This window comes from Nyctereutes procyonoides, unplaced genomic scaffold (genome assembly GCF_905146905.1).
Source record: "Nyctereutes procyonoides isolate TBG_1078 unplaced genomic scaffold, NYPRO_anot_genome, whole genome shotgun sequence".
NCBI lineage: Eukaryota > Metazoa > Chordata > Mammalia > Carnivora > Canidae > Nyctereutes > Nyctereutes procyonoides.
The window spans coordinates 14,713,360-14,725,483 of record NW_026575128.1 but is presented as its reverse complement, the minus strand read 5'-3'; the positions used below and the strand labels follow the sequence as shown (position 1 = coordinate 14,725,483).

At 39.8% G+C, this 12,124-nt stretch overlaps 1 protein-coding gene across 4 annotated transcripts in view; it reads right to left on the bottom strand.

Moving 5' to 3' along the window:
• Positions 1 to 12,124, bottom strand: part of IPP (intracisternal A particle-promoted polypeptide) — a 41,628-nt gene that overhangs the window by 19,047 nt on the left and 10,457 nt on the right. For all 4 annotated transcript variants that reach the window (XR_008666631.1, XM_055341628.1, XM_055341627.1 and 1 more), the window contains exons 4-5: positions 5,525 to 5,680; positions 3,861 to 4,028 (exon numbers count right to left, since the gene is read on the bottom strand). Coding sequence is in view for 3 of the 4 variants with exons in the window: in XM_055341628.1 (XP_055197603.1) it covers positions 3,861 to 4,028; positions 5,525 to 5,680 (324 nt within the window). In the remaining variant the exon portion in view is untranslated. The remainder of the gene's footprint in view (positions 1 to 3,860; positions 4,029 to 5,524; positions 5,681 to 12,124) is intronic.

Genomic DNA, 12,124 nt, shown 5'->3' with positions numbered 1-12,124 from the left:
ATAAAATCTTAAAAAGAAAAGGAAAAATTTCTAAAAAGGTACCACTTAAAATAGAACTTTAAAATATACTATACCTAGAAGTAAAACTAATTAGATTGTACAAGACCTCTGGCAGATAAAATTTATAAACTTCATTTAGATATAATTTTAAATTAAGGAATATGTAAGCAAATAAAGAGATATATGATGTTCATGAATTAGAAGAGTCAATGTAAAGATGATTATCCCCAAACTGATTTACAGATTTAATGTAATCTCAACTTGAAACACATTTTTTATTGTGATAAAATACAAGTAACATAAAATTTACCATCTTAACCATTTTTTTTAAAGATTTTATTTGAGGGCAGCCTGGGTGGCTCAGCAGTTTAGCACTGCCTTCGGCCTGGGTGTGATCCTGGAGACCCAGGATGAAGTCCCACATCGGGCTCCCTGCATGGAGCCTGCTTCTCCCTCTGCCTGTGTCTCTACCTTCTCTCTCTCTCTCTCTCTCTCTCTCTCTCTCTGGGTCTCTCCTGAATAAATGAATAAATTTTTTTAAAAAAAGATTTTATTTGAAAGAGACAGTGGGGCAGGGAGAAAGAGCATGTGCGCACATGTGCAAGCACATGAGCAGAGGGAGGGGCAGAGGGAGAAGGAAAAGCAGATTCCCAGCTGAGCAAGGAGCCTGATGAGTGGCTCAACCCCTGGACCCTAAGATCATGACCTGAGCCAAAGGCAGACACTTAACTGAATGAGCCACCCAGGCACCCCATCTTAACCATTTTTAAATGTAGAGTTCAGTAATGTTAAACATGTTCATAGTTTTGTACAACCATCACCACTATCCATCCCCAAAACTCTTTACATCTTGTAAAACTGAAACACTACTACAGATTCAAACAATAACTCCCCTATCTCCCCCCCTTCTCCAGGCAACCATCATTATACTTTGTCTTTTATGATTTGTCTACTCTAGGTACCTCATATAAGTGGAATTATACATTATTTGTAAAAATAGATTTGGCAAAAGAAAAAAACAGATTTGGTGAACTGGTTCTAAAATTTATATGGAAGTACATACGCCCTAGAATAGCCAAGTAGTCACACACAAGAATAATGAGAGAAACTATCCTATCAGATAAGCTTATCAGACTTAAAACAGAGGTATAATAATTAAGATAAGGATATACAAAGACTGAACAGAACAGAAATTCTAGAAACAGATACACACATATATGATTACCTGATATATGACACAGTTTGCATACACAGCAGTAGGGAAACAAAAGCCTTTTATGCTGGGATAATTGATTATATATACGAGGAAAGGATGAAACTGGTTCTCTATTCATACTAACTAAAATCTCAATTAGCACAACAGGCCGGAGAATGCATGTCCAGTAATGATGGCTGCACAACTAGTGAATATGCTAAATAAATAAATAAATAAATAAATAAATAAATAAATAAATAAATAAAACCACTAAACAGTATATTTTAAATGGTGATTATTTTTTTAATTTTTATTTATTTATGATAATCACACAGAGAGAGAGAGAGGCAGAGACACAGGCAGAGGGAGAAGCAGGCTCCATGCACCGGGAGCCCGATGTGGGATTCGATCCCGGGTCTCCAGGATCACGCCCTGGGCCAAAGGCAGGCGCTAAACCGCTGTGCCACCCAGGGATCCCTGATATTTTTTTTTTTTTAAGATTTGTTCATGAGAGACACAGAGAAAGAGAGAGAGAGAGAAGCAGAGACACAGGTAGAGGGAGAAGCAGACTCCATGCAGGGAGCCCAACGTGGGACTCGATCCCGGGACTCCAGGATCATCCCTGGGCCAAAGGCAGGCACTAAACTGCTGAGCCACCCAGGGATTTCCCTCAAATGGTGATTTTTATGGTATGTAAATTATATCTTAATTTTTAAAAATAGTACTTAGAATATTAACCCAGATATGTATGTAGAAGGAAATAAACCAAATATTGTGATTATCTCTGACAGGATTAGAGTATGGGTGATTTTTATTTTTTTTCATATGCCTCAATTTCAGCAAAATTCTCTATCACAAATCTACATTATTTTGATAATAAAAATTATATATTATAAAATATCTTAAGATAGCAATGTTGATAGTATTAATAATAATAGACAAAGTTGGGCACCTGGCTGACTCAGTTGGTAGAACATGTGGCCCTGAATCTCGGTCATGAGTTTACAACGGGTGTGGAGTCTACTTATAAATACATTCATACATAAATAATCTATTTTATCATTTATTTAATTTGTGAGAGAGAGTGTGTGCAAGCACAAGGGGGAGGGGCAGATGGAGAGGGACAAGCAGACTCTGCACTGAGCAGAGCCCAACATGGGGCTTGATCTCACAACCCTGAGATCATGATGAGACTGAAATCAAGAGTCAGCTGCTTAACCATCTGAGCCACCCAACTGCCTCTTAATGAACTGTTTTAAAGGGACAATTATGGGGATCCCTGGGTGACTCAGTGGTTTGGCGCCTGCCTTTGGCCCAGGGCATGATCCTGGAGTCCCGGGATCGTGTCCCACATCGGGCTCCCTGCGTGGAGCCTGCTTCTTCCTCTGCCTGTGTCTCTGCCTCTCTCTCTGTGTCTCTCATAAATAGATGGATAAAATCTTAAAAAATAAAAATAAACATAAAGGGACAAATATGTTCCCTCCAAAAAAGAAGTAAAAACCAAATATTCTCTTTATCTCTCTTATCTTAAACTGATGGTATCATCAGTATCATAGGTAATAAATAATAACATTTTCAAGGGATGCCTGGGTGACCCAGTTGGTTAAGCAACCAACTCTTAGTTTCTACTCGGGCTATGATCTCAAAATTTTGAGGTCAAGCCCTACATTGGGCTAAGCACTGAGTCTGCTTGAGATTTTCCCTTTCCCTCTGCCCCTCCTGGTAGTGCTCTCTCTCTAAAATAATAAACAAATAAATCTTTAAAATAGGTTTTTTCAATTTACAACCTTTTGTGTTTTAGACTAACCCACAGAAATAAGGCATAAAGATTAGTTGTAAGGGTTAGAGATGACCTAACTAGGCTTGCTGCTATAAAAACAAACTATCCAGAAGTAAATATTGATATAAAAGTGTTAGTATTTATTTTTCTTTAGATCTTCCTCTTATAGGGCAGCCCTGGTGGCGCAGTGGTTTAGTGCTGCCTACAACCCGGGGTATGGTCCTGGAGACCCGGGATCGAGTCCCACGTCAGGCTTGTTGCATGGAGCCTGCTTCTCCCTCTGTCTGTGTCTCTGCCTCTCTCTCTCTCTCTCTCTCTCTGTGCCTCTATGAATAAATAAATAAAATCTTAAAAAAAAAAAGATCTTCCTCTTATAATTAGTTCTCCCCAATAGTCAAAACTCCTTTACTTAATTTTATTAAACATTTTACAATTCATAATAGTTTCAGAAAACACAGTGATTTCAATCAGGAAATATATGCCAATGCCTAGCTGATTTGGTTTTTATAAATTGCACTGTCCAGATAACTTGTGTAATTAAAAGTGATTTGTAATGAGCTTCCAGTATATGAAATTAAATTTCAAAATTAAAACAGTTTTTATCACATTGACCTAAATTTTGGTGTATTTTATATACAACTTTTCCTTAAAACCAAACCTAAATATTCTGTCTTGTGATAAATCAAAGTATTCCTCTGGTCTGAAACATTCAATATCTTCTGTTTCTTTTTTTTCATTCATTTATTCATTATTCATTAAATATTTATTAAGCACAATTATATCTATGTATATCCCACATTACCTAACAATATATATGAGTCTATAAGAATGCAACCAGCTTACAACTAGAGACTGAGAAGGGAAAAAAGACATTTTCATTATTACCTCCAATAGCGTAAACCATCCCTCCCAGAACTGCTACTCCCAGCCCGCATCGAGCCTGATGAAGTGAAGACACAGTGGTCCAATACTGGCTAAAGGTGTCAAAACGTTCTACACAGCTGAGAGCTCTGCTATCACTCCAACGACCCCCCTGCAACCGAGTATATCCACCTGAATGAAGGAAAAGAAATATATAGCGAATACTTTACTGCTAAATATGGAAATGACAGTAATGAGAAAAACCTAGCCCTCTACATCTTGACAGTCTATATTGCATAGCAAGGAATAAGTGCTTTCTTTTTATTCTTTCCTTTCTTCTTTCTTTCTCTCTCTCTTTCTTTCTTTCTGGAATAAGTGCTTAGAACCTATCATACGTACATATATTATTCTTAAATGAGCCAAGTCCTGAAAGATTATGGCTTAAATGCAATGAGGCCAACCATAGTGTTATATCACCTGGTTTGGGTTATAATACAATGTTAGATAAAACATAAAAGGAACTGATTATCTGTCTAGTTAGGAGGTCTCATTATGACTTCTATTAGTATCTTTTTCACTTAAAAATAGTGAGTTGAGGGGTGCCTGAGTGGGTCAGTTGGTTAAGCGTCTGCTTTCAGCTCAGGTCATGACCCCGGAGTCCTGGATCAAGCCCCCACATCAGGCTCCCCGTTCAGTGAGGAGTCTGCTTTTCCCTCTGCTCCTCATCCTAATTGTGCCCTCTCTTACTCTCTCTCTCTAAAATAATAATATCTTTATGGGATCCCTGGGTGGCGCAGCGGTTTGGCGCCTGCCTTTGGCCCAGGGCGCGATCCTGGAGATCCAGGATCGAATCCCACGTCGGGCTCCCGGTGCATGGAGCCTGCTTCTCCCTCTGCCTGTGTCTCTGCCTCTCTCTCTCTCTCTCTCTGTGACTATCATAAATTAAAAAAAAAAAAAAGAAAGAAAAAAGAAAAAAAAATAATATCTTTAAAAAAATAGTGAGTTGAAACCTTTAACTGCATATCCCATAGTAAAAAATTACAGTATATACTCAAAAATTACATATTTATGTTATAGCATACATGAAATTATACATATAATTATATACAAATTATAAATTATGTTATGAAGTATACATGAAATATGTCCATAAATTTGGACAATTTGTCTAAATATACATCACATATTAATAAGATTTAATGCTTTTTAAAGTTTAAAATATATTTTAATGTGTTCATCTGAGACTCCTGTGGATTATCCTGCAACAACTCACACTTCAGAGACCATTGGTTCCTATAATCCCTAATCATCTAAGACACCATGAGTAGTTAAAATTTTTGAGATTTTCCTTATTTTTCATTAGAATTCACATTTTTAACCTTTAAAGCAGTATTTCGTAAGTTGGATTTTTTTGGCGGTAATTGGGCAATCTAAGAACCCAACAATTTAAATCACAGAATAATAGATGTCGAGTAAATAGCTATTTATTCTTAGATGTAGCCACTGTAATTAAACACAATTAACTAATTTGTAGCTTATATGTGAAATTAAATATGCCTTTTTGACACACTTGCATATTCTGATGTTTAAAACAACAAAAAATAAATAAATAAAATAACAACAAAATATTAAAAGGTTTTAATCCTAAAAATAAAGATTATTTGTATCATTTTTTAAAAAGTTCTCACCTACTGCATACAGGTACTTTCTTGCTTTCTTCCGAGGTCGAACTTTAGATGTCTGCAGAAAACTACAAAACTTGTTCTCTTTGGGAGATTTGCACACCTCACAGTACTCTTTCAAAAGTGTTTGCAATGCAACACGAAGATTAAAATCGGATACTCCTAAAGCAAGTTTAACAAGATACTGTTTTAATCAACTTTTAAGCAATATTGAAAAGACATGTTCCCATAAAGATAAAACATTTATCAAAAAATAAAAACTCATCATCAACCAATGGTGGTTGTTTCCCACAATACCAAATATTATTTTTCTCATTGTTACTAAAGAATATACTTTTCTGGGGATGCCTGAGTGGCTCAGCTGTTGAGCACTTGCCTTTGGCCCAGGGCGTGACCCTGGAGTCCCGGGATCGAGTCCCACATCGGGTTCCCTGTGTGGAGCCTGCTTCTCTATCTGCCTGTGTCTCTGCCTCTCTCTCGCTGTGTCTCTCATGAATAAATAAAGTCTTAAAAAAAAAAAAAGAATATACTGTTCTAGGGGTGCCTGGGTGGCTCAGTGGTTGAGCATCTGCCTTTGGCTCAGGTTGTGATCCCGGGGTCCTGAAATCAAGTCCTGCATCAGGCTCCTCACAGGGAGCCTGCTTCTCCCTCTGCCTATGTCTCTGCCTCTCTCTCTCATGAATAAATAAATAAAATCTTAAAAAGATATACTTTCCTTAAATCAAAGATTTTTTTTAACAATATGCTTCATAATATCTAATTTGAGGATTTTTTTTTATTCTCTAATTTGAGGATTTCTAAACAAAGATGGCAAGGTAAAATAGGATAATGATTATCTAACTAAATAGAAAAATAAAATAGCCCAATATTCTACACTTAGGACTTAATAACAAAAAGATAAAAATTAGTCACATACTTAAAAAAATAATAGTCAAAGCAAGAAACAAAAGATTCTAGTGGCATGAGGTCCGACTTTGAGCATGATTAGGTAGATTGTTCCTGCTCAAGGATGCTTAGTTGAGGTGAAGTGGGGATAAAAGTCAAACTGTGTCCCACTTGGCAAGCTATAAGACCTGGTCCCTTGAAAGGGCACTATTTTCTAATTTGCAGAAAGGCACCATATATGCTAGCAAGGGACTGCCTCCAAGCCTTGTCCCTATTGTCCAGAAGCAATTTTGAGCAAACAAGGTCAATTAACTAAATCTTGAGAATTCTCACTAATGACTAATATTTTGGAAAGGTAGAATGAGCAGATAAGAAGCAGAACTGAGAAATCAAAGAAAAAACAAGAAAACTACAAGAAGTCCTTTATAGGACCATTGGTCTTTACCATCTAACAGAGTATAGTACTAGCCGAAGTCCATACTAGTGAGACACATCCTTAGCATCCTTAGCTGGGTTAAGTAAGCCCTGATACGAGATCAAGAACAAAATCTTAGAGAGAACTCAGAGCCCAGGTCTCTAAGCAAATATCTAAGCCTTAGCTGATCTCTGTTCTTCTACCACCTTCATACTCAGGCTAGAAAGAAGAGGAGAAAACACAACACAGTCCTCAAATTTTATTTTATTTTTTTAATTTATTTTTTATTGGTGTTAGTACTCAAATTTTTTTTTAAGATTTTATTTATTTATTCATGATAGTCACACAGAGAGAGACAGAGAGGCAGAGACACAGGCAGAGGGAGAAGCAGGCTTCCATGCAGGGAGCCTGACATGGGATTCAACCCCGGGTCTCCAGGATCGTGCCCCGGGCCAAAGGCAGGCGCCAAACCGCTGCGCCACCCAGGGATCCCTACTCAAATTTTAGATAGAAGTTACACTAAGGTAGAAAGGATATCAAGAAGCATTAGCTCTTCCATTATCAGAGTGAACTGGTTTGAATAGAGTTGCCCAAGTTATACATGAGAAATATATCAAGAAATAACAATACAACTATTAAAATATATCCCAGGAAAAAGAAGAGAGATTGAAGAATTCATTCTGGAAGAAAACATTAGCCACAAATGGAAACAGAGTTGCCATACTGACTTCACAGGATGGAAATACTTAAGAATACAGATCTGGGGCACCTGGCTGGCTCAGTTGGTACAGTATGCAACTCTCAATCTCAGGATCTCAGGGTTGTCTGTTCAAAGCCCTGCGCTGGGGCAGCCCGGGTGGTGCAGCGGTTTAGCGCCGCCTGCAGCCCAGGGCGTGATCCTGGAGACCCTGGATCGAGTCCCACGTCGGGCTCTCTGCATGGAGCCCGCTTCTCCCTCTGCCTGTGTCTCTGCCTCTCTCTCTCTCTCTGTGTCTCTATGAATAAATAAATAAAATGTTAAAAAAAAAAAAACCCAAAGCCCTGCGCTGGATATGGAGCCTATTTAAAACAAAAAATTTGGGATCCCTGGGTGGCGCAGCGGTTTGGCACCTGCCTTTGGCCCAGGGTGCGATCCTGGAGACCTGGGATCGAGTCCCACATCGGGATCCCGGTGCATGGAGCCTGCTTCTCCCTCTGCCTGTCTCTCTCTCTCTCTCTCTCTCTCTCTCTCTCTCTCTCTCTGTGACTATCATAAATAAATAAAAATTAAAAAAATAAAACAAAAATTTTAGGGGATCCCAGATGGCTCAGCAGTTTAGCGCTACCTTCAGCCCAGGGTATGATCCTGGGGACCCAAGATCGAGTCCACATCAGGGTCTCTGCATGAAGCCTGCTTCTCCCTCTGCCTGTGTCTCTGCCTCTCACTCTCTCTGTGTCTCTCATGGATAAATAAAATCTTTAAAAGTAAATAAACAAAATTTTTTTTAAAGAATATAGATCCTATTTTAAAAAAAGAGCTCCAAAACAGAATGAGATGCCTTGCTAAGGAAACAAAGTGAGAACTTGAAATGATAGTACTGCAGACTTAATAAATTAGAAACAAGAAGCACAGCAGACATGACTAAAAAACTATCGATTTAGACTAAAGACTTAAACAACTGTGAATACATAGCAAAAGAAAATATTTTAACATTAGATGATAAATCTGAAAGACCAAGAAATTCCAATAAAATGATGAAGACTGACACTCCTGGGCTGCTCAGTCAGTTGGGTGTCTGACTCTTGATTTCGGCTCAGGTCATGATTTCAGGGTGGTGGGATCAAGCCCTGAGTCAGGCTCTGCACTCAGCGTTCAGTCTGCTTGTTCCTCTCCCCCAGCTCCTCCTACCCCTGCTCTCATGCTCTTTCTCTAAAGTAAATAAATAAAACCTTAAAAAAAAAAAAAAAAGGATGAAGGCTACCAAACATTAGAAGTATTGAGAAGTCTCATATAGGAAGATTTCCCCTAAATGAAGGAAAAACCGAACCTTTAAAAGGAAAGGGTATATATTATATTCTAATGAAAAATGACAAACTTTAACACAAATCAAGAGTAATAAAAATAAACAAATGCCATTACCATTGCCTACTGTCATATTTCAGAGAATAAATAAAGCTTTATATTTGCTTCCTGAAATAACTGATCAGTTATTACTAGGTAATAAAACAATGAGAACTAAGGTTTTATCTTTTTTTTTTAAAGAATTTTTTTTAAATTTATTTATTTATGATAGTCACAGAGAGAGAGAGAGAGGCAGAGACAGAGGCAGAGGGAGAAGCAGGCTCCATGCACCGGGAGCCCGACGTGGGATTCGATCCCGGATCTCCAGGATTGCGCCCTGGGCCAAAGGCAGGCGCGAAACCGCTGCGCCACCCAGGGATCCCGAACTAAGGTTTTAAAACAATGAATCTATTCTCATAGTTCAAAAGTACTTTTAGGGGGTGCTTGGGTTGCTCGTTGGTTAAGCATTGACTCTTGATTTCAACTTAGGTTATGATCTCAGGGTCAGGAGATCAAGCCCCAAGTCAGGCTCCACACTCAGCATTGAGTCTGCTTAGGATTCTTTCCCCTTCCCTTTTCTTCTCCCTCCCCCTCTGCTCCTCCCCTCCTCCCATTTTCTCTCAAAATAAATAAATAAAATCTTTAAAAAAGTTCACTGAGTCCTAGGGAGGTAGGCGGGGAACAGTTAAATATATGATGGGGATTAAGGAGTGCACTTGGTGTGATAAGCACCAGGTGATGTATGGAAGTGTGGAATCACTATATTGTACACCTGAAATTAATATTACCCTGTATATTAACTAACTGGAATTCAAGTAAAAACTTTTTAATTTTTTTAATTTTTTTTAATTTTTATTTATTTATGATAGTCACATAGAATGAGAGAGAGAGAGAGGCAGAGACACAGTCAGAGGGAGAAGCAGGCTCCATGCACGAGGAGCCCGACGTGGGACTCGATCCCGGGTCTCCAGGATCGCGCCCCAGGCCAAAGGCAGGCGCCAAACCGCTGCGCCACCCAGGGATCCCAAGTAAAAACTTTTTTAAAGGATCACCTGGTGTTCCAGTGGTTGGGAGCCTGCCTGTGGCTCGGGTCATGATCCTGGGGTCCTGGGACCTGGATCAACTCCCACATTAGCTCCCCGCGGGGAGCCTGCCTCTCCCTCTGCCTTTCTCTTTCTCTGTCTCTCGTGAATAAATTAAAATAAAATCTTAAAAAAAAAACTTTTTAAAAAAGCACACCTGGGTGCTAATCTTTTATATGAGTTGATACTAATCTTTTGGGGAAAAAATAACAAAATAATTCTTCAGGCATCTAAGCAGAAAAAGCAAATCATTTAAAAATAAGGACCAAGTCATAAACTTTGATTGGGGGCAGGGAGGAATATCATCATAACTTAAAAATATTATGCTGGGGGGTAGCTGGGCAGCTCAGTTGGTTAACTGTCCCACTCCTGATTTGGCTCATGATTTCATGGGTCATGAGATCAAGCACTGTATTGGGCTCTGAATTCAGCAGGGAGTCTGCTTGAGATTCTCTCTCTCCACTCCCTCTGCCCCTCCTCCCCCTTGAGAGTGCGTGCACTCTTTCAATAAATAAATAAATCTTAAAAAAAAAAAATTATCCCCAGGGCAACTAGGTGGCTCAGTCAGTTAAGCAACCAACTCATGATTTCAGCTCAGATCATGATCTCAGGCTCATGAGATTGATCCCTGCATCTGCGGCATGAGATTCACCTTTTCTCTTTCTTGGGTCTTCCCTTTATATGCATGGGTGTCCAGCACCTAGCTGGCCAAAGTGAGAGTTGATGGTTGTTATCAAGCAGTTATATCCCTCTGTTAGAAGCATCAGAGAGATTCCATTTATGAGTTTTTAAAAAATCTTATTCATTTATTTGACAGAGAAAGAGACAGAGCACAAGCAGGGGGGAACATCAGGCAGAGGGGGAGGGAGAAGCAAGTTCTCAGCTGAGCAGGGGCTCAATCCAAGGACCCTGGGATCACAATCTGAGCTGAAGGCCAACACTCAACTGACTGAGCCACCTAGGCACCCCTCCATTTATGACTTAAAGCTGAGCCTTCTAGGACACATGTGCTGAAATAGCACCTATAGATAATGCCCACATTCATGTTTCTAATTTCCAAGGAAGGGTAGGGGCTGGGGCTGGAGATGAGGTTGAAGAATATTAGGTTAAGCTGTAGATTGGAAGACACCTGGGTTCAAGTCCAGGCTTTACCACTTACTAAATATGTGATAGGGACAAATTACCCAATCTCTCTGACTTCAGTTTACTCCTCTGTAAAATGGAAACGATTAAGAGTAAAACCTTTCTATACTGTGAAAATTACAGGGTACATGGATGGCTCAGTTCATCAAGACTCAGACTCCTGATTTTGGCTTAGGTCATGATCTCATGGGTCATGAGACTGAGCTTATGTTGGACCCTACTCAGAAAGGAGTCTGAGATTCTCTCTCTCTCCTTCTGCCCCTCCTCCTGCTCACGGCACAAGCCATGTGCTCTCTCTCGCTCTCTCTGAAAAAAAAATCTTAAAAAAAAAAAAAGAATATTATGCTCATCCTTGAGGTGCCTGGATGGTTCATTTGATAGAATGCACGACTCTTGATCTCAGAGTTGTATATTCGAGCTCCATGTTGGGTACAGAGATTACTTAAAAAATAATTTTAAAAATCTTTTTTCTTTTTTTTTAAGATTTTATTTATTTATTCATAGACACAGAGAGAGAGGGGCAGAGACACAGAGGGATAAGCAGGCGACACGCAGGGAGCCTGATGTGGGACTCGATCCCTGGTCTCCAGGATCACACCCCAGGCTGCAGGCGGCGCCAAACCGCTGCGCCACCGGGGCTGCCCAAAAATCTTTTTTCTTTTAAGATTTTATTTATTTGAGAAAGAGAGAGAGAGCGCATGCGCGAGCGCACCAGCAGGGGGCGTGGCAGAGAGAGAAGCAGGCTCCCCACTGAGCGGGTGCCCAATGCCGCACTTGATCCCAGCCTGAGATCAAGACCTGTGCTAAAGGCAGATGCTTAACTAACTAGCCACCCAGGTGCCCCAAATTTTAAAAATCTTTTTAAAAAAGTAATATTGGGCAGCCCGGGTGGCTCAGCGGTTTAGCGCCGCCTTCAGCCCAGGGCGTGATCCTGGAGACCTGGGATCAAGTCCCACGTTGGGCTTCCTGTTTCTCCCTCTGCCTGTGTCTCTGCCTCTCTCTCTCTCTCTCTCTCTCTCTGTGCCTCTCATGAATAAATA